The 24,002-nt window shown below is 41.1% G+C and overlaps 1 protein-coding gene across 1 annotated transcript in view; it reads left to right on the top strand.

The window, feature by feature from the left end:
• The window catches only part of LOC126183750 (glycosaminoglycan xylosylkinase), a 128,380-nt gene that overhangs the window by 47,398 nt on the left and 56,980 nt on the right, over positions 1–24,002 (top strand). Inside the window, exon 5 of the mRNA XM_049925972.1 lies at positions 19,137–19,333. Within this exon, the coding sequence (XP_049781929.1) occupies positions 19,137–19,333 (197 nt within the window). The remainder of the gene's footprint in view (positions 1–19,136; positions 19,334–24,002) is intronic.

Here is a 24,002-nt window from a genome sequence, read left to right as displayed (position 1 = left end):
GCAACATCAATTACTTTGCAGCTGTCTCCACTGGTAGCTGTCACAACTCCATTTTGAGGTTTATGACCTTTACGTTGCCATGATCCATCTAAAGCAACAGTGAAATCCCTACATTTCCCATTATCTGTCACAGCTTCTTCAACTGCCTTCTTCATTATTGCTTGAGCATTATATTCAGCAGAAGATCCCACCAATTCATTATAAAATCCAAACTTGGTTGGTGGTTTTGGCAAGTTCATAATTCCACATAACATTGTCCCTACAGCACTGCCCTTGCCAATGCAACGCAAGCCATATACTAGCCTAACATTTATATCATACACCTTTTTTCCACGATTACCACTATGAGGAATACTGTTAGAATTAGAAAACAAAACTTCTGAAGCGCATTTGTTACACTTCAATAACATTTTACATGCCAAACCAATGTGTGAAGTTATTTTCAATTCCAGTCCTCTTTCTTTGCAAACTTGGCATAATACGTTATGTTTTAAAATATGAGAGAGAGCAAGGAAATGTTAATTATTTCATTCACATAATTACTGTCGCTTTCATAGTTTACAAATTTTTCTTTGCTGTTGCAAAGTTTCTTGCTGGAAGAAGTTCTATCACATTCATTTGGAGTAGTCGGTGAAACAGTCTGAGCAGCATCTCCCCTTGAAACAACAAAAGATTTCATCTTCCACTCATTGTACCTTTTCTTAAACACTCGATTGCTGAAACGGGGCATATTGATATCCACAAACGAAATATGTAAAACAGGTAAAAGCAAAATTCGTCAAATACCCAAAATTGAACAGCTAAACAACACAAAGCAAACTCCACAAGTCAACACACACGGTATAGCATTTATGTTTACCGATATGAACAGACACTTGTCACAGAGAAAAGCCATACAACGTTGGAAAACAAAACACTGTCTTAATTCCGCAAAGATACCCCGCTTGCAGCCAGCTAGCGGCGCCGTCAGAGGTGACACACCAAGTCACTACAACCGTATATGCGGAGCATCAACTTTGCAGCGATAAAAAATACACTTAGAATTCACTTGGAAGGGTGAAACTTGATTTGTTTTAAACAGAAAATTCCAAATAATTTTATAATAAAAAAACAAAAAACGTTAATTTTGTCAATTTCATCATTCCGGCTCACCTTAAGCGTTGTGGTGTGAGTGGGACAGTGCGCATATGGTTTAATTCATAATAACTGCAAGAATGCAGAAGGTTGGAATTAACAGTACAGATAGTCTGTGAAAACCAGCAGAGTCGTACAACTGGGGAGGTATCAAGAATGGTGTCCCACAGGGTTCAGTCTTGGGTCCCTTATTGTTCTTAATATATATTAATGTCTTGCCACTCTATATTCATGAAGATGCAAAGCTAGTTCTTTTTGCTGATGATAATAGTATAGTAATCACACCCAACCAGCAAGAATCAGCTGAAGAAATTGCAAATAATATCTTTCAGAAAATTATTAAGTGGTTCTCTGCAAATGGACTCTGACTAAATTTTGAGAAAATACAGTTTATACAATTCTGTACAGTCAATGGCATAACACCATTGATAAATATAGACTATGGACAGAAGCCTGTTGCTAAGAGAGAATACTCAAAAGTTCTGGGTGTGTGCACTGATGAGAAATTGAATTGGAAGAAACACATCGATGATCTGCAGAAATGGTTAGGTTCAGCTACTTATGCTATTAGGGTTATTGCAGCCATCTGTCCTACTGGCAGAATCGCTGCAGGCAGCTACTTTCAGTATCAACAAAAAGTGGACAAAAGTGTGGAACACTATTGCCCATGAGGAACATCAGACCCTCCAAAGACTGACACAAGATTAGCCGATATGGAACAAATGTGATGTGCCTGGAAAACAATTAATCAGATCCGCACAGGCCATGGCATCTGTGCTGAAAACCTCTACTGATGGGGAAGGGCTCCATCTTCTCAGTGTGACTGTGGAAATGAACACCAGGCAATCCATCACATTGTAACAAGCTGTACCAGAAGAGCCTACAATGGGAACTTTGAAGATTTCTTTGAGACAGAGGCAGCCCTTGAATGGGTCGACAAATTAGATATTAATTTATAGACTTACTTTTTAAACTATAAATTTCGAAATTAATATATTTTTGTAAAACTATGTAACCCACTATTGCTAGTCACTGTTCATATGTAATGCCATATGCTAAATAAATAAATAATATGGTTATTGCAAATTTTGGTGATAAACATATGAGTAAATTAGCCAACTATGCCTATTTTCATTCACTGCTTTCATATGGCATCATATTTTGGGGCAATTCGTCATTAAGAGAAAAAGTATTCATTGCACAAAAGCATGTAATCAGAATAATAGCTGGAGCCCACCCAAGATCATCTTGCAGACATTTATTTAAGGAACTCTGGGATATTCCCAGTACCTTCGCAATACATATATTCACTTATGAAATTTGTCATTAATAACCCATCCCAATACAAAAATAACAGCGAAGTGCATAGCTACAACACTAGAAGAAAGGATGATCTTCACTATTCTGGATTAAATCTCACTTTGGCTCAGAAAGGGGTGAATTATGCTGCCACAAAAATCTTTGGTCATTTGCCAAATAGTATTAAAAATCTTACAGATAGCCAACCAAAATTTAAAAACAAATTAAAAGAATTTATGAATGACAACTCCTTCTACTCAATATATGAATTCTTAGATATGAAGTAGTAACTGTCAAAATTATTTTGTGTAAAGAAAACTTAGGTTGAAGTGACACTTTCCAAGTCGTCATGAAAAGTCGTATCGTGTGAGACCCAACTCGCTTTATTTGTTCATGAGACCCAGAAAATATTAGATACAGGCTCCCAGGTAGATGCTATTTTTCTTGACTTCAGGAAGGCGTTCGATACAGTTCCGCACTGTCACCTGATAAACAAAGTAAGAGCCTACGGAATATCAGACCAGCTGTGTGGCTGGATTGAAGAGTTTTTAGCAAACAGAACGCAGCATGTTGTTATCAATGGAGAGACGTCTACAGACGTTAAAGTAACCTCTGGTGTGCCACAGGGGAGTGTTATGGGACCATTGCTTTTCACAATATATATAAATGACCTAGTAGATAGTATCGGAAGTTCCATGCGGCTTTTCGCGGATGATGCTGTAGTATACAGAGCAGTTGCAGCATTAGAAAATTGTAGCGAAATGCAGGAAGATCTGCAGCGGATAGGCACTTGGTGCACGGAGCGACAACTGACCCTTAACATAGGCGAATGTAATGTATTGCGAATACATAGAAAGAAGGATCCTTTATTGTATGATTATATGATAGCGGAACAAACACTGGTAGCAGTTACTTCTGTAAAATATCTGGGAGTATGCGTGCGGAACGATTTGAAGTGGAATGATCATATAAAATTAATTGTTGGTAAGGCGGGTATCAGGTTGAGATTCATTGGAAGAGTCCTTAGAAAATGTAGTCCATCAACAAAGGAGGTGGCTTACGAAACACTCGTTCGACCTATACTTGAGTATTGCTCATCAGTGTGAGATCCGTACCAGATCGGGTTGACGGAGGAGATAGAGAAGATCCAAAGAAGAGCGGCGCTTTTTGTCACAGGGTTATTTGGTAACCGTGATAGCGTTACGGAGATGTTTAACAAACTCAAGTGGCAGACTCTGCTAGAGAGGCGCTGTGCATCGCGGTGTAGCTTGCTCGCCAGGTTTCGAGAGGATGCGTTTCTGGATGAGGTATCGAATATATTGCTTCCCCCTACTTATACCTCCCGAGGAGATCACGAATGTAAAATTAGAGAGGTTAGAGCGCGCACGGAGGCTTTCAGACAGTCGTTCTTCCCGCGAACCATACGCGACTGGAACAGGAAAGGGAGGTAATGACAGTGGCACGTAAAGTGCCCTCCGCCACACACCGTTGGGTGGCTTGCGGAGTATAAATGTAGATGTAGATGATCTATGGAACAAGGATTAATGTATGTATGTATGTATGGCATGCTTTTCTGTCATGTGTAATGAAACATTTGGGATTTGATTTTACTTTACTGCCTATCATGATTTGCATTTCTAAATAATTTTCCTTTGTGCCTTTTTATGGAGATGTTTTAGTACCGCTACCTATGTGTCTTCCCTTTCAAATTACTGGGGCCATGAAATTTTGATTTGAAAACTTCATTTTTTCCATTATTGAAAGCTTTTTCTGATTTCTTTTGTCTACTCAAATGTCTGAATTGCACTTAATCGTTCCTCAAGTGTTGATTTATTTAACCAAATTAGGTCATTTCTCAAACTGGCGTCACATTGGTAACCTCACCATTGAGCACCCATAAGCTCATTCAAACTGGCGTCAGGAGCATGTACTAGTAACACATCCATTACTAGCAAATCTGCATATGAAAGATTACACACAGGATTTTCACATTTAAACATACAGCCTCTGATTAAATTTACAGTCTCTGGTCAGTACATGGAGCATAGTACTTGTAACTTTGTTAAGATTTCCTGTATGCTATATAAAACTATGGTGCAATGTCTCAAACTGGCGTCACACTGATAACCTTGCCATTGAGCACCCATAAGCTCATTCAAACTGGCATCAGGAGCTATGAGGATTTTACTTTCAGAGTATTCAGACAGGTTTTTCTTAATATCAATGTAGCCTAACACACGTGGATCCTTGTCCAGAAACAACTGTTGAACTAGCATGTAAATTTCAGCTCCAGCATTGAAAAGTCAAAAGGCTCTTTGCATTACTTCACCTGTTGTTGTGTCTCCTGTAAAATGCTACTCCATGTGGGTGATGTAATTTGTCCATTTTTTCTTCTTTTGTGAAACAGATGGAATGCTAGCAATGTTTTTCTGTCTTCCTCTTGTTCATGCTCAGCTTGATCAGTGGCCTTACCTAGGTATGGACTGCAGCAGCTAAAGTATCTGTATCACACTGTCAATTTGTTGCTCCATCTGAAAATATACCCTACAGAGTTTATTGCTCTTTAATTTTTCTTTCTGGAAAAAACTTTGGAAATTAAATATAACATACTGAAATGTTCAGCTACACCAAATTTATTGATACTGTGGCATCCTGAACCACTGAATCCTTGATGTCTTTCACAGACTGTTCTAATTGCATTAAGTCAGTCTGTCTGTATATCCTTCCAGAACATCAGAATTTAGACTTGCCCTATTATCCTCATCACCAAAATGTAACTGTTGTAAATACCTGTAAATACACTGTTTGCCATCCTGCAATGTTTACAACAAAAAATGAGATGCCATTGACATTAGTGTAAACAGGGGTGTTACTCCCATCTGAACATCAGGTACCAATACCTATAAGCATAACTACTGAAATGGCTCCAGTTCTGTTTACAAAAACACATTTATACAATGACACACAAATATTCAACTTCAGTAAATCATTATACAATATTTCTAGCCTATGACAGCCTTCTCTTAGGCTAATTCCAATTGGTGCACAATACAGTCCTCTACACAGTGTAGCCACTCTTAATGTTGGCAGACACACTTTGTGCAGGTGAGTTGCAATGACAGAAACAGTAGTAGCGACTGTGATTGAAACTTTATAGCACACGAGCGGTTCTAGGCGCTTCAGTCTGGAACCGCGCGACCGCTGCGGTCGCAGGTTCGAATCCTGCCTTGGGCATGGATGTGTGTGATATCCTTAGGTTAGTTAGGTTTAAGTAGTTCTAAGTTCTAGGGGACTGATGACCTCAGATGTTAAGTCCCATAGTGCTCAGAGTCATTTGAACCAAGCCATTTTATAGCACACACTTGAAGACGCATTGCAGGAACACTCTGCCTGGGAAGCAGCAGAGTGCAACTTATATCATAGCGTACAGTGTTACTCAGCTCTGCACTATTTGTTCCACATGTTGCATGATGTGAAATGTAGTTCTGCTCTGTTACCAACCTCTGTAGCTGGTCATTAGAACTTGCTGGCAGTCTGACTTCGCCTAGGCACTTAGATTGTCACTTTCACCCTCCATTGCTGGAGGGAAGTCTTATCTTGCAGGGATGTGACTCGGGTTAACAATGAAATTGGTGCGAATATCCTATGATAACTTGGATAGACAGCTCTCCATTTCTTATTTCCTCCTTTCCTTTTTTTAAAATTTGGAATGAACGCAGTTTAGAGTTTTCAGCCTTAAGGATAAGCCCTTATTCGTGGAAATTGGTACTCCCACCCCCCCCCCCCCCCCCCTCCTTTCTTTGCAAGGAAAAAACTACAGCTCACTACAGTTTAAAACAATCTTTTCATCCATCCTTGGAGCTTAGTGATATGATGCAAAAGTCCCAATTGTAGCTGTGGCAAGGGCTATGCTCTCATGCCTATCTGCAGCATGCAAGACAAATTACATGCCATACTGCTGAACAGATTCAGTCAGAAGCATCATTGGTGGACCTGAATTAATTCTCTGAACTACTACACTTATAGACCTATAAAATCAGTGTATCTAAGGGCTGCGAACCTTGCTCAGACCTGCAAGACATTGTTAAACTTCTCACTACTCCAAAGCAGGAAATTGAAGTCTAACTACTCTCAAAAACATTTAAAGATCTGACCAATACACTGGAATATGTACACCACTAACAGTTCATATACTACACCCAATTGACTCCTAGCAACTTCCACTGATAGATAATCTCCACAACAACAAAAGCAGGAATACAGTTCAATGTCAGTAGGTTACATGCCTCCGAAAATCCACAAACCTAAGAATCCTGGGTGCCCCATTGTGGCTAGTTACAGTGCCCCCACCAAAAGAATCTCAGCCCTTGTTGACCAACATCTCCAACCAGTTGTCCAATACTAGCCTCCCACATTAAGGATACCATCCACTTGCTTCCCTGCTCTCCACCATCTCCACATCCTTCCTGCTTGGGTTTGCCACCTGAGTTATCGGCCATGTTAGCAAATGACGTGCAGGCTGTCGACCGCGTTTTACTTTTTATCCGCCAAAGCAATATGGTGAAGGGCATTTCTTTTTTAGTTTTGGACCTCTGTTTCTGTATGGTGTCTGTTTTAGCCCTTTCTCCACGTCTATGTTTTAGCTGTCTTCTCTGTCAATTGGGATTCACGTATAGTTGTTTTTTAACTCTCTCTGTCTTTGTGTTCTATAGTTTTGACTTGGGCACATATGACCCCAGTTGTTTTTTGCACCCTAAAGCAAAACAAAACCAAAAATCCACACCCTTACCTCCTTGATCCCTACTCCTCACTGTTGATTCATCCCTCAAACCCCTTGGCCTTGCCGTGATTGAATACTACCTCTCCTAATGCCCTGCAGATTCCAAACCCACCACTTTGCCCCTCATAAACCTAACCAACTACATCCTAACTCATAACTATTTCATCTCTGAGGGGAAGGTATACAAACAAATTTGTGGCACAGCCGTGGGCACCTTCATGGCACCCTCCTGTGCCAACCTCTTCATGGACCACCTGGAGGAAACATTCCTTGCTTCCCAAAACCCCAAACCACTGGTCTGGTTCACATTTGTTGATGCATCTTTATAATCTAGACCCAAGGCCAGGACACTTTATCCTCATTCCTCCACAACCTCAACAACTCCTCTCCCATCCACTTCAGCTGGTCCTCCTCCACCCACTGAGCCACCTTTCTAGATGTTGATCTCCTCCTAGCAGTCCCCTTACCACCCAATCCTTCCTGGACTGGAATGACTGAACCATGTCCTTTGTCAGGGCTTTGACTATCAATCATCATGCTCTGACATGAGGGACATCCTACCCAAGATACTTCCAACCCCACCCAAAGTGGTGTTCCACTGCCCATCCAACCACCATAACACCCTGTTCCACCTCTATTGCCTATGCCACTCCCTCCCCAAGCCACAGGGATCATACCCGTGTGAAAGACCCAGATGCAAGACCTGCAGAGTCCATCCACCCAGCATGACGTACTCCAGTCCCAATAGAGGCTTATTGCTACCTCATCAGAGTTGCACAGATGGAAGCTATACTTATAACACATCCTTCACCTTCCTGGCCTAAACCTAAGGCACTCATCGCCCCCCACCCCATTCGCCCCACCTACCCAGTTTTGTGTGTGTGTGTGTGTGTGTGTGTGTGTGTGTGTGTGTGTGCGTACACCATCCCCTGCTTCCAGCTACCTAATGGATTTACGATCTGATATAAAATGTTTCTTCCTGTCAGCCACTTGCTCAGTCACTAAAAGGCAAGTGACCTAAAAAACTAGAGAACAACTAAAACTTCTGATTCTTGTAATATTTCCATATCTGAAAAGTAACTTTGTTTATCATGAAGAATTGCCAACTCCTGACTTTAGTGAAACACTCTAAAACCCCATTTCCACCCTACAGAGCCCACGACTTAGCACCTCAGCCCGACAAGTGTGGCAGGGCAACTCCTTATTTTGTGAGTTCCAAAAGTACTTTCCAAAATTATTTTAACATCAGGCCCTTCAGACAATCTGCCTGAAAACGGATACTGGGCAGGAAGTCTAAAATACACTCCTGGAAATTGAAATAAGAACACCGTGAATTCATTGTCCCAGGAAGGGGAAACTTTATTGACACATTCCTGGGGTCAGATACATCACATGATCACACTGACAGAACCACAGGCACATAGACACAGGCAACAGAGCATGCACAATGTCGGCACTAGTAAAGTGTATATCCACCTTTCGCAGCAATGCAGGCTGCTATTCTCCCATGGAGACGATCGTAGAGATGCTGGATGTAGTCCTGTGGAACGGCTTGCCATGCCATTTGCACCTGGCGCCTCAGTTGGACCAGCATTCGTGCTGGACGTGCAGACCGCGTGAGACGACGCTTCATCCAGTCCCAAACATGCTCAATGGGGGACAGATCCGGAGATCTTGCTGGCCAGGGTAGTTGACTTACACCTTCTAGAGCACGTTGGGTGGCACGGTATACATGCGGACGTGCATTGTCCTGTTGGAACAGCAAGTTCCCTTGCCGGTCTAGGAATGGTAGAACGATGGGTTCGATGACGGTTTGGATGTACCGTGCACTATTCAGTGTCCCCTCGACGATCACCAGTGGTGTATGGCCAGTGTAGGAGATCGCTCCCCACACCATGATGCCGGGTGTTGGCCCTGTGTGCCTCGGTCGTATGCAGTCCTGATTGTGGCGCTCACCTGCACGGCGCCAAACACGCATACGACCGTCATTGGCACCAAGGGAGAAGCGACTCTCATCGCTGAAGACGACACGTCTCCATTCGTCCCTCCATTCACGCCTGTCGCGACACCACTGGAGGCGGGCTGCACGATGTTGGGGCATGAGCGGAAGACGGCCTAACGGTGTGCGGGACCGTAGCCCAGCTTCATGGAGATGGTTGCGAATGGTCCTCGCCGATACCCCAGGAGCAACAGTGTCCCTAATTTGCTGGGAATTGGCGGTGCGGTCCCCTACGGCACTGCGTAGGATCTTACGGTCTTGGCGTGCATCCGTGCGTCGCTGCGGTCCGGTCCCAGGTCGACGGGCACGTGCACCTTCCGCCGACCACTGGCGACAACATCGATGTACTGTGGAGACCTCACGCCCCATGTGTTGAGCAATTCGGCGGTACGTCCACCTGGCCTCCCGCATGCCCACTATACGCCCTCGCTCAAAGTCCGTCAACTGCACATACGGTTCACGTCCACGCTGTCGCGGCATGCTACCAGTGTTAAAGACTGCGATGGAGCTCCGTATGCCACGGCAAACTGGCTGACACTGACGGCGGCGGTGCACAAATGCTGCGCAGCTAGCGCCATTCGACGGCCAACACCGCTGTTCCTGGTGTGTCCGCCGTGCCGTGCGTGTGATCATTGCTTGTATAGCCCTCTCGCAGTGTCCGGAGCAAGTATGGTGGGTCTGACACACCGGTGTCAATGTGTTCTTTTTTCCATTTCCTGGAGTGTACATAATGAACGTTAAAGTTATACTTTTTAACAAACACTCATCATTTCCACAATTATTTCTTCCCAGCTAAGTTATTGCAAGTATACACACAGTAGTCTGAAATAAATCATTTTGAATAACTAATTCAATTAAGAAATCAGGTAGGAGAAAATTGGAGTCTTATAAATTGAAGGACAGCCAGATCATATTTGCAAAATTTCACTTCAGAGAATACTCCAAAATTGTGAAGGTGTAGTTTGGCATGCCAGTACAATGTGAACAGAGAATCAGTAATATGAAATTACAACTATCAGTTTATACCATATGCATACTTTTAGGATTAAGTGAGAAGTTGAGATTAATAGATGTCTTACATGATTTAGCAAAAGGATTTAATTGTGAGTAGCACATCACACTCTTGTGTATGTTGTAGCTGAATGGAATTTCATGAAAATTTCATCAATGGTTTATTTCGTGTTTAGAAAACGATGAGTGTAAGTTAGTAAAAAGTTTTTGGATTTGGATGGTGTGATCTACCCATCCCGTAATTCAGGTAACATGCCCTTAACTTGATCTGAGAAATCTCTGGGATACCACCTGCCATTTGGTTCGAAATTCTTAAAATTCCCTATGCCAAGGAAGACATTTTGCATACCAATTAAGTTACCTCCTGCAATGTGTCCATTATGTAATAGTGGTTTCACCTGATTCTTCACCTGCTGTCCGACCTGCTCCTTAGTCTGTCCTACCTCACTTACACCTCTTCTATTCACCGTGCATAAGCATCCTGGTTCAGCGCAACAGCTGATATCCTGTGTTTACAGTGTTTCACTTCCTCATTCAGTTGTTCGAAATGCTCATCGTAAACATCACCCTTTTTAGTAAGTTCTTCCTTCACTCCTTTGACATCCAATTCTACCCTTTCAAAACGTTTAGTATTGACTGCAACGCTCTCCTCAAACCGAACGGTAAGTTCATCTATCCTTTGATGATTTGACTCAGCCAGCTTCTTTAGAGCCTCATTAGTCTCATCGGTCTTTTTACTGAGTCGTTCATTTATATGCTCTACCGATCACTTAATATCTTCCTTTCATTGTTTCTTATCTTGCAATAATAATTTCTGGTTGTCTACTGATCGCCTAATATCTTCTTTTTGGAACATAATATCTTCGCTCTGGTGCTTAATGTCTTCCTTTAATTGTTTATTTTCATGTAATAATGTTTTTTTTATCACTCAGTGTTGTTTTGAGCATGTCCAACAATAGACAGGTCAGGCCTAAATTTACGCTCATACCGTCTGGGCGACTCCATGATTGGTGACGACACTGCATTAGGGCTTCCCATCTCTGTTGACAGACTACCGTCGCCTATACCTGAATCCGACATTTCACTGCTACTTGCTTCTGTTTTCGTCTCCACGTGATTACTTTCATACTTTTGTCCCAGTTGCTCTGCATTTACGTCTTTAATAATCCCACTATCAATGGGATCTTAAGCATTAACCTTTCTTTTCCACTTTAACTTGCTGAACTGTGATAAAGCATACTGCATACAGTTTCCGATGTGAAAATCTTGTGAAAGGGAGATTTTGTTTGAATGATATGATAAAATAATGAGTAAGTTGGAAAAATTTTAAATTTGTGAGATTTCAAAGTAGATGAGAAGCTTTCCTGGAAGTATGAAATTCAGGATCTAATGCACCTATTTTGGCTATGTTAAGAATATTCACTCTTATTAACACTGTAATGTGATGCATTATCTATTTGGTTATTTTTCACTTTGTTCAGTTGTATCAGATTTTGGAGCAGTTCTGTATATCCACAAAGCGTATTTGTAGCCAAGAGAAGGGCGATCAGAACAATATGTCCATTGCTCAGTTGTCTAAGAATTCTAACCCTGCTGCCCCAGTACATGTACTTGATTTGTTGCTAATATGATGTTGTTTCTAATATTATGTTACTAGTGTTGGTAACGTTGCTGATATAATATTGTTGCCAATAATATGGACTTCTTCGAAATGAACCCCAGTATTCACTCATTGGACTGTAGTCAGAGAAAGACTTACATCTGAGTAACAATGTCTTGACTTTGTATTAAAGGGAGGGCACTACTTTGCATGCATTCTCACTGTGTCTTAAGTAGAACTGAAAAAATGTGTGTACTTTCTTTGTGATACACTCATTCCGCGAGTATGCAGTAGTGCCGCAACATGATGTGGCATGGACTCGACTAATGTCTGAAGTAGTGCTGGAGGGAATTGACACCGTAAATCCTGCAGACCTGTTCACAAATACAAAAAGAGTACGAGGAGGTGGAGATCTCTTCTGAATAGCATGTTGCAAGATGTCCCAGATATGCTGAATAATGTTCATCTTTGTTAGTGGCCAGCAGAAGTGTTTAAATTCACAAGAGTGTTTCTGGAGCCACTCTGTAGCAATTCTGGATGTTTGGGGTGTCGCATTGTCTTGCTGTAATTGCCCAAGTCCGTCGGGATGCACAATGGACATGAATGGATGCAGGTGATCAGGCAGGATGCTTACGTATGTGTCACCTGTCAGAGTCATATCTAGACGTATCAGGGGTCCCATATGACTCCAACTGTGCACGCCCCACGTCATTACAGAGCTTCCACCAGCTTGAACAGTCATCTGCTGACAGGCAGGGTCCACGGCTTCATGAGGTTGTCTCCATGCCCATACACATCCACCCACTTGATACAGTTTGAAATGAGACTCGTCTGACCAGGCAACATGTTTCCAGCCTCATCAACAGTCCAATGTCAGTGTTGAGGGGCCCAGGTCAGGCGTAAAGCTTTGTGTTGTGCAGTCATCCAGGGCACATGAGTGGGCCTTCGGCTCCAAAAACCCATATCGATGATGTTTCGTGGAATGGTTTGCACACTGACACTTGTTGATGGCTGAGCAGTGAAATCTGCAGCAATTTGCAGAAGGGTTGCGCTTCTGTCACACTGAATGATTCTCTTCAGTTGTCATTGGTCCCATCCTGCAGAATCTTTTGCCGGCCACAGCAGTGTCGGAGATTTGGTGTTTTACTGGATTCCTGATATTCACTGTACACTCATGAAATGATCGTACAGGAAAATCCCCACTTCATCACTACCTCGGAGATGCTGTGTCTTGCGATCGACCATAACACTATGTTCAAACTCCCTTAAATCTTGATAACGTGCCATTGTAGCAGCAGTAACTGATCTAACAACTGTACCAGACACTTATTGTCGTATATAGGCCTCAGTGCCTTGTTCTGCCTGTTTACATATTCTGTATTTCAATACGCATGCCTGTATCAGTTGCTTTGGTATTTCAGTGTGTGTGTGTGTGTGTGTGTGTGTGTGTGTGTGTGTGTGTGTGTGTGTTTGAAAATTTTAAAACTTTATTTAGTAATCAGCAGTCTATCAATTGCATATGTAGTGACTTAATTCCATGACATAGCAGCTAAACACACCCTTCCCCTTTATTGTATATCACATTGAACCCAATAGAGAGGCTGCTGGATAGATAAATTTAATAGGTTTTGAGATCAGGGTCAGTATTACATATTAGAAATATTGTAAAGATGCCACATTGATGTTCATAGTGTTACAAATGTGACAATGTGAAGGAATAAGTTACACAAGTGTGTGATCATATGATTAGTTACATTTCTTTCATTTTGTAATGGCACTCATGACACAGTAGATTTGCAGGTATAGCATAAAGTTTTTCGTGGCATGTTCAACACTGCTATTACATATGGCAATCCATCAGCAACAAGAGTAACTCCAGAGAGCAGTTGCTGCTATTGTCCTTCCTCCAGCCACAACTCAGACAGCAGAACAATTTGAAAACATTTTAGGTTAGGTTGGCTCCAAGAAGATCCAACAACAGAGTGCTCATGTACCCCCTGCAAAGAAGGAATATTAGATTTTAACATACCTTTGAGGAGGATGTCATTAGAGACTAAGCATACACTAAGACAGAACAAGGATGTAGAAGGAAATCAGTGGTGTTTTTAAAGGAACTTGTCGTCCTAAGGGATTTAGGGAAACCACAGAAAACATAAATCCACATGGATTTGAACCTCACTTCCCCCTCCAAATGCACAAATGAGCTCAGGAGATTTTCATATAAAGAAATGAGGATGTGGATATTATGAACTCAAGTGATTTTGCAACTAGCTCTCAGTCCCTATTGAGGTTGTTGTTGTTGGGTTGTTTTTAGGGAAGAAGACCAGACAACGAGGTCATCGGTCTCATCGGATTAGGGAAGGACGGGGAAGGAAGTCAGCCGTGCCCTTTCATAGGAACCATCCCGCCATTTGCCTGTAGCGATTTAGGGAAATCACGGAAAACCTAAATCAAGATAGCCGGATGCGGGATTGAACCGTTGTCCTCCCGAATGCGAGTCCAGTGTGCTAGCCACTGCGTCACCTCGCTCGGTCCTATTGAGGTCATGAGGACATAGTACTGGGATGTGGGAAGAATTGGCAGTGATCTTGTCATGGGAATCATCCCACATTCCTCTAAAGGGCAACCAAGGAAAATCAAAATCAGGATGATTGGACTGACTGGGAAGAAAGAAAGGAAAAGGGATAGAGACGATGAGTGAATTACTAGTGACAGTAACAATAATTGAAAAAGGGAGAGCTTAACCACTGAGAGGTAGATAGATAGATAGATAGATAGATAGATAGATTAGATAGATAGAGAGAGAGAGAGAGAGAGAGAGAGAGAGAGAGCAAGCAAGGATAAAAAAGGGAGGAGCAGAAATGTTATAAATGGGAAACAGCCTTGGATTATATATTTTATGGGATTGAAGACAGTGTCCATTTCAACAAATGACAAATGTGGAAATGGTCAACAAAACCACAGGGACCCATGATGGGAGATGACAATATGATAACATGGTGTGTACAAATAAAGGAGTGGAATATTACAGGAAAATACATGTGAGTATGAACAGCCAAGGAAGAAATGTGGTTCAGAGAACAATAAAATTGAGGAGGATGGCCTCTCAAAAAGCTGCAGAAATAGTTGCCAGTTTAAATAGTTACTACTAATACCTGCAAATGGTCCCTGTAGATTACAGAAATCAATGGTATTTCTTTGTACTGAGATTTTTTACTCAAGCCAATAGCTAAGAAGCTGACAATGGCAGTATCTGACATATTGAGACATTGTGAGTGAAGAGAATGCATGCTGAACGGATTTTTTGTTGCTATTCCTTTTGCATTAAGTTGTAGAATTTGAAAAATTAACTTCTAAACTTTGATTTGGAAATTATCTTTGAAATAAAGAGGAAATAATCTTTAACAGAAAATGATCAGGAGACAAGACAACAAAAGTAATGGAAAAAGAACACCGTGTTAGTGGTTGCTGACAGAATGAAGCAGAAAAAGAGATTATTGGAAATATAAATGAAGAAATAATAACCAGGATTAGGATTAATCAAGGTTGACAGAACACTGGAGATGAACATTGAGAGGATCTCTTTTGCACAGTTTCCATCTCATTAGCTGAAACTGTAATGTGGTAAAGGGAAACAGTGTTTAACTGCCACTGAACAGTAACATAAAAGATCTGTTGTATGAATGATGTTGCCATGAGTAGATTAGCTATCTCTAAAAGAATTGAATGTTTTCAGCCCACAATTTGATCTCACAGCAGTTGGATTCTTGATTTTTTTCTTTTTTTTCTATTTATGGTGTGTGAAGTTCAGAACTCAAATATTAATCCCCCAAAATAGTCAGTGCAACTCTAAAAAATTCTCGAGAAAATTGACTTTGACATTTTTGAACCACCTACAATAAGTTAAATCAAGGTCAATTTGTCTCGACTGGTCATGTCGCTGCATGGTAGAATGCTCAACTACCACATGTATGCCACAGATTTCGTTCCTAGTCCTGCCAAAATTTTAACCAAAGATGCATGTCCCATGAAGTGTGAAATACGCAAGGATGAAAAAGAATTTAATTTGTAATGTTTTTCGTAATTTAAACTTTTTTTTTTAAGATCAGAAATTAAGAATTTAAATTTGCAATGAAAACTGGAGATTTGTGTGTGCTATGTAATTAGAAACAAGGAGAAGTCCATTTATCATGAAAATAACAAAATCTGCTAAGTAGCATATAGTTGATGAATTTTATATGTAAATGATGTTCGTATTCAAACTGTATGAAAAAAATAATAAATATCGGTGTCTGTTCTTTCAGACATGTTTGTAAGAACAAATACCATTTTGATCCTGCAGCCACTATGAATAAAGGCACAAATTAATTAATGACAGTAGCTGCCAGTGGGTATTGATTAAATCAGTGGGGAAAGTTGAAAATTTGTGCCAGATGGGCTGCAAACCTGGGTCTCCTGATTAGTAGTCAGATGCACCGAGCACTGCAGCATCCAGACTCAGGATCTGATGGGAGGCATGCTACTGCAGTCAGTGCAATTGCGATGACATCTGTGTCTGCATGGTACAGTGGTCAGTGCATCTGCCTAGTAAGCAGGAGACATGGGTTTGAATCCTGGTCTGGCACAAATATTCAACTTCCCCCCTTGATTTAATCTATGCCCACTAGCAGCTAATGTCATTAATTCATTTGTGTCTTAAAAAAAAAGACTGAAATGAGACACAAGCCAACAATTACCAGTCTTAGTGGCTACTGATTTTTTTCCATATTTATGTATTTTAAACTTCATGGAATTGTTAGCAAAACAGGCACCTTCATTTAAAAATTTTCATCAGCCAGGAATCAAAACCCACCCCCATATGCCAGGCGAGCATTCTACGACACAGCTACATGGCCTTCTTTAGCATATTTAAGACGTCAGAAAATGTAAGAGTTGATTTTCTCGAGAAGTGTTGAGAGTTGTGTTGAACTACACTCCTGGAAATGGAAAAAAGAACACATTGACACCGGTGTGTCAGACCCACCATACTTGCTCCGGACACTGCGAGAGGGCTGTACAAGCAATGATCACACGCATGGCACAGCGGACACACCAGGAACCGCGGTGTTGGCCGTCGAATGGCGCTAGCTGCGCAGCATTTGTGCACCACCGCCGTCAGTGTCAGCCAGTTTGCCGTGGCATACGGAGCTCCATCGCAGTCTTTAACACTGGTAGCATGCCGCGACAGCGTGGACGTGAACCGTATGTGCAGTTGACGGACTTTGAGCGAGGGCGTATAGTGGGCATGCGGGAGGCCGGGTGGACGTACCGCCGAATTGCTCAACACGTGGGGCGTGAGGTCTCCACAGTACATCGATGTTGTCGCCAGTGGTCGGCGGAAGGTGCACGTGCCCGTCGACCTGGGACTGGACCGCAGCGACGCACGGATGCACGCCAAGACCGTAGGATCCTACGCAGTGCCGTAGGGGACCGCACCGCCACTTCCCAGCAAATTAGGGACACTGTTGCTCCTGGGGTATCGGCGAGGACCATTCGCAACCGTCTCCATGAAGCTGGGCTACGGTCCCGCACACCGTTAGGCCGTCTTCCGCTCACGCCCCAACATCGTGCAGCCCGCCTCCAGTGGTGTCGCGACAGGCGTGAATGGAGGGACGAATGGAGACGTGTCGTCTTCAGCGATGAGAGTCGCTTCTGCCTTGGTGCCAATGATGGTCGTATGCGTGTTTGGCGCCGTGCAGGTGAGCGCCACAATCAGGACTGCATACGACCGAGGCACACAGGGCCAACACCCGGCATCATGGTGTGGGGAGCAATCTCCTACACTGGCCATACACCACTGGTGATCGTCGAGGGGACACTGAATAGTGCACGGTACATCCAAACCGTCATCGAACCCATCGTTCTACCATTCCTAGACCGGCAAGGGAACTTGCTGTTCCAACAGGACAATGCACGTCCGCATGTATCCCGTGCCACCCAACGTGCTCTAGAAGGTGTAAGTCAACTACCCTGGCCAGCAAGATCTCCGGATCTGTCCCCCATTGAGCATGTTTGGGACTGGATGAAGCGTCGTCTCACGCGGTCTGCACATCCAGCACGAACGCTGGTCCAACTGAGGCGCCAGGTGGAAATGGCAAGGCAAGCCGTTCCACAGGACTACATCCAGCATCTCTACGATCGTCTCCATGGGAGAATAGCAGCCTGCATTGCTGCGAAAGGTGGATATACACTGTACTAGTGCCGACATCGTGCATGCTCTGTTGCCTGTGTCTATGTGCCTGTGGTTCTGTCAGTGTGATCATGTGATGTATCTGACCCCAGGAATGTGTCAATAAAGTTTCCCCTTCCTGGGACAATGAATTCACGGTGTTCTTATTTCAATTTCCAGGAGTGTATTTTGGCGTATTAATATTTGAGTTCTGAACTTCACATACCGTACATGAAAAACGGTCAAAAATCTGATTGCCATGTGGTTCCCTTGTTAGTAGTTTCATTATGGTAACAGCTGGAAAATTATAAGATGCGTATTCTACATTGTACTTTTTGTCTGAACTAGGTTGATGATGGGAGTAGATTATCAGCATAATTTAGTGTAAATGAGATTTACTCATGATGATGATGATGATGTTGCTGCTGCTGCAGTAATAGATTTTGATTATTTCTGTTAGTGTTTGTGACCAGTTAGTTTTTTACATGTTCAATAGGTCATCTGAATGATCCTTTCATCGAAATGATGTGGTTTGACTCAGTTTACATTAACGAACACTCAATTTTTTAAATCCTGTTCATGCAACTACACTTCTTTCTTTCTCCTCCTCCTCCTCCTCTTCCTTTTAGAGGCTATCAGCTTTTCATTAGAAATTCGGTCGTGGAACAGGAAGAGTTGTCCAGGAGAAATGATTTTAGGGTAGATTTAGAATTTGCTTTGCTGCCTGTCAGACCTTTGTTTCTAGAAAGCTTTCCTAACTTAAATTTTTTAACTGGAGTACTTATATTACATCTTTCTCTGTAAATCCCTCTTTTAATATTGATAGTAGCATGCAGCATTTATTTTTAGTCATTAGAGTCAAGAATTGTGTACCTTATGGCTGAAATTACAGCACTTAATATTACTCTCATATGGGTTTGTATTCCCACCCTCCCTAATCAAAAAATAAATAAATAAATAAATAAACCTGAAATGGTGTGGGGGCATTTTAATCAGTGTATAGCATGAAAGAAAATCCTTAGATAATATGTACTGTATCCTTCACAAAAGACTTCAAAAATAATTGAATCCAGAAATATGCAAACGTAATTAAAATACATTTCAGGTATTCACGGTCACAGATAATAGAAGGTCCTGTTTATGCGGGCAAGGACAGGCATAATGCTGAGGTGGCTGCATTTCATCTGTCCTTGCTACTTGGGCTGAGGCGCAGCCCGTTGACGGTTGGACGCAAAATTAATTTAAGGAGTGAAGTGATGCCAGTAGCAGCTGGTAGCCTTCTAGACACTTTCTACCAAGAAGGTAAAATACTGTGCAGTCATTTTTATTAATTTCTCTTACATATCTCTCTAATGGAGATTATTCTGTGGCCTTCTTAATTCATAGAACTGTGTATATTGTCTCACTTTCTTAGAATTCTGTTGTATAGTTTTAACAATTCTATAGTATCTTGCATATCATTGCAGCCTTGTTCTCCCAGGTGTTTTAGATGTTTTTGGTATATTACCATGTATTGCTACAGAGAGTTCATTAGTTTAGAGTATTATTCTAGGTAATAGTATCAAAGAATCCCGTGTTAAACAAGTCAGTGACACATATATAACAATGTGCAATGTCTGTAGCTCATTATTTTTATTGGTATTGCTAATGCATAGAATAAGTATTGTGTTGTGTTGTTCCTTTTGTTTCATTCAAATAGTTCCTTTAATTGTTCTCACATCAGCATAAACAGCTTTAATGTTCATGAAGTTTAACTTCTTTGTCCCTGACTTGTTTACTCATGTTATGATGTTACCTCTGTGTACACTGTGTTCCATGGTGCATTCTTGTGTAGTTTCTTAGAAAACCAGAGAGTAATATCAGTTTCACAACTCCCCACATCTAACACTGCCGTTCCTTAAGTCCAATTAAAAGTCTTTGTTATGTAAACTGTTATTGAAGAAATGCAAATACATCAATAAGATGATCTGCTGTGTAGATGTGTATTGAAGTTTTTGTGGCTCCAGTTGACTTCTTAATGCTGTCTAGGTGGTGGTGATGATCAGGTCCAGAATTTTAAAATGCAAGTGAAGATACTTGTTCACATTTTCAAGACTTTGTGGGTTATTTCCACTTCACACATGACAAATGACTAACTTCATACCAGAATGAGATTTTCACTCTGCAGCGGAGTGTGCGCTGATATGAAACTTCCTGGCAGATTAAAACTGTGTGCCCGACCGAGACTCGAACTCGGGACCTTTGCCTTTTGCGGGCAAGTGCCCTACCATCTGAGCTACCGAAGCACGACTCACGCCCGGTACTCACAGCTTTACTTCTGCCAGTATCTCGTCTCGTGCCTTCCAAACTTTACAGAAGCTCTTGACTAACTTCATACTTCAGCTTTAAACACTTTGCGAAAGAGTGTCTTCCATAGTTTTTATAACAAATGCTGTTTACAATATGACAAAATAGTAAGATGTTTCAGATACATTTTTAAATAAAAGTTAAGAGTTTACATAAAAATAATGTACATGGTGCACACTTGATTCACAGTGCCCAGAGACCAAACATACTGTGATGCTCTAAAACAAACACTGCTGTACCTGAGAGCAATACAAAGATTGTCCTATATGAAAGCTAAATGAAGACTTAACAACTTTTGGCATGTAGCCCAGTGCAGTGATATATTACAGCTTGGAGTTCAAGATTGTTCCAGAACCTGTAGTTAATCAAAATAATTTTGGTACATATTTTCCTGCATACTGTAGTGATCAGTTACCAAGAAAACATGACTCCTGATATAAACAAATTTATAAAAATAAAATAATTATATGTCATTGAACATAATTTAGAAATGCAGATTTTTTAAAGTTTATGAAGTATGTCACACCGCTAAAATAACAAATATCTTTTACTTTCATCCACATTACTGGTTTCTATGAAAAATTATTACAGTTCTTAATTCAGTGTTACATGAATGTTTTTATAAAATTTTGTAACTAAATATTACATAATGTGAAATATATGCCAATTATGGTCAAATGAAGCAAGTGAAATTTATAGGATAATTAAGTTTTTAAAAATCAGAGATAAAAATGGAACTTCCTGGCAGATTAAAACTGTGTGCTGGGCCGAGACTCGAACTTGGGACCTTTGCCTTTCTCGGGCAAGTGCTGTACCATCTGAGCTACCCAAGCACAACTCACGCCCCGTCCTCACAGCCTTACTTCTGCCAGTATCTCGTCTCCTACCTTCCAAACTTTGCAGAAGCGTTTGGAGCTTTCCAGATTAATTGTTCTAAATGCCACTTCAACAAAATTGGTGCACTGGCTATTCTGAAGGTTAACCTGTTGTAATACATAAGAAACATCAAATGGAGTATTTATCACCTTAAATTTCTCTCTGTCTTCATCCAAAGGGATTTGCAAATATGAGTATTTAAGATCCAGCATGGCAAAGTACACACAATCAGCTAACTTTGCCATAACCTTTGCTGTGAAATCTATGCAGACGAGTTGTGAGCTGTTCGCTTCTTTACAACTGTGATTGACATCACACATTGGCTACTGGTTATGGCTTCTATAACCTCATTCTGTTGAAGATGGTAAACTTCTTTCATTACTTTATCTTTTAACACATATGGAAGGTTGTGTACTTTGCCAGATTTCGGCAGCACGCTTATCTCCTGCATAATGTGTATCTCGTCCTCTTTAATACTGCTTGTTTCTTGGGAAAAATATTGTCATATTTTTGAACTTACCAGTCAGGATGTCAGTTTGAATTTGATTCACTCCTTCATAAAGGTGAAGCCCAAAACATTGAAGAGATCCAGTTCTGGTAAATTCATTGCTGTATTTGAAATTAGAACTATGGATATAACCTGTTTCACAAATTGTTTATATGTCACATCTCTAATCTCCTGATTACTATAACTGAACAGGCAAGTTTGAAAGTCTGTTCACCCTAATGCTCCTAATTTTTAGTACATTAATGATTGAAAATGACGACCCTCTATCAATTTGGAAATTGGTTGACACTTGGTTAATTCGCAGAGTTACACATAATGACTTGTTATTGACAAAAAAGAAGGAATTTATGTGACATTTCATCCATGAAAGTTTTTGAATTCGCACATGTTCGTTATGGACATTACTTGATTTGTTATTATTAACCACATTTCTTCACATACCCAAATCTGTGGCAGTCAGTCTTGCAAAGACTGGTTTGTTAGACTACGCAGGTCACTCTTTAATTATTGTTTGGGGAATGCATGGTAAGCATGTCACAAATTAGTGAGTCTGCATTATATTTCTTACATTGATCATTTTCACAATGAAATTTATATTCCCGAGTCAGTCTATGTAACTGAATAATCCACTCATTATACTTTGATTTGACTTCTTCAAACATTGAAAAAACCTATGTCTGGCAGCAGGAACATGAACTTGCAAGAATTTCTTTAATGTTTGAGTAAGAGTCACAGGTTCACAAGTAGGTGACAGTTTCTGAAAAAGTTAAAATACAATGGGACCTGCATACTCTAATAAAAATGTTTTCATTCCATATCATCTGGTACCTCATGCATGAGGTAGTGCTGCTCCAGATGCTGGATGTAGCTGTTCCACGATTTCACTTTTCCACTGAATGCTTCAAAAGGTATTGGTGGCATCGTAAATTTCAGTGGCTGTGGCCTTTTTTCCCCTCCAGAGTAGCGATTGCAGCCTATGACCTCAATTATTCGCTAGATGTATCCCAATCTATGCCTTCCTCTACAGTTTTTACCGTCTACAGCTCCCTCTAGTACCATGGAAGTTATTCCCTGCTGTCTTAACAGATGTCCTATCAACCTGTCCCTTCTTCTTCTTGTTAGTGTTTTACATATATTCCTTTCTTTGCTGATTCTGCGGAGAACCTCCTCATTCTATACCTTGTCAGTCCACTTAATTTTCAACTTTCTTCTGTAGCACCTCAGCTCATATGCTTCTATTCTCTTCTGTTCTGGTTTTTCCATTGTCCATATCTCACCATCATACCGTGCTGTGCTCCAAACATACATTCTCAGAAACTTCTTCCTCAAATTAAGATCTATGTGCGGTACTAGTAGACTTTTCTTGGCCAGGAATGCCCCTTTTGCCAGTGCTAGTCTGCTTTTTACGTCCTCCTTGCTCCATCCATCAAGGGTTATTTTGCTGCCCAGGTAGCAGACTTCCATCACTTCATCTGCTCCGTAAGAAACAATTATGATAAGTTTCTCGCTATTCTCATTCCTGCTACTTCTCATTTCTTTTGTCTTTTTTTGATTTACTTTCAATCCACATTCTTTACTCATTAGAGTGTTCATTCCATTCAACACATCCTGTAATTCTTCTTCACTTTCACTAAGAACAGCAATGGCATAAATCAATCTTAACATTGATATTCTTTCACATTGTATTTTAATCCAACTCTAGATCCTTTCTTTTATTTCTGTCATTGCTTCTTCAGTGTATACATTGAACAGCAGGGCGAAAGGCTACATCCCTGGCCTTGATCTTCCCCTTTGTGGCCTACATCCTTGTTCTCTTCAAATTGGGCCAAGTGCATTATCATGAGCTCATGGATAGCTGAGAGTTGTTGCAATAAGTTTAGCATGGACTGGAGGGTGAGTTCCGTTTGGACCATGTCTAAAAAATATGCTCAGAATAGTTTACAGAATTGACAAAAATCTTCCTGGAAAGGAAATGGATTAGCAGTTCTAGAATCTAACAATCATAGAATAAAAAGCCATGCGATGTTGTCACAAAAATGAAGGTAATGAATCATACACTCAGAAATAAGTGAAAATAAAAAATTGTTCTGCTTTTTTTCTGACTGTTATGTCCAGTAATTTTTCTCTTTGCTTGTCATCCTTGATGACGAGAATGCTGTGGGTTTGCACTGTCTTGTTGTTGGTGTTGAGAAATGATGAAAGTTTTTAAGTAACTTGTAAACTGGTGTCTTGTCACCAAAT

Source organism: Schistocerca cancellata, chromosome 4, assembly GCF_023864275.1.
Source record: "Schistocerca cancellata isolate TAMUIC-IGC-003103 chromosome 4, iqSchCanc2.1, whole genome shotgun sequence".
Lineage (NCBI taxonomy): Eukaryota > Metazoa > Arthropoda > Insecta > Orthoptera > Acrididae > Schistocerca > Schistocerca cancellata.
Note: the sequence above shows the minus strand (reverse complement) of the source record. Positions and strands in the feature narration are given on the sequence as shown.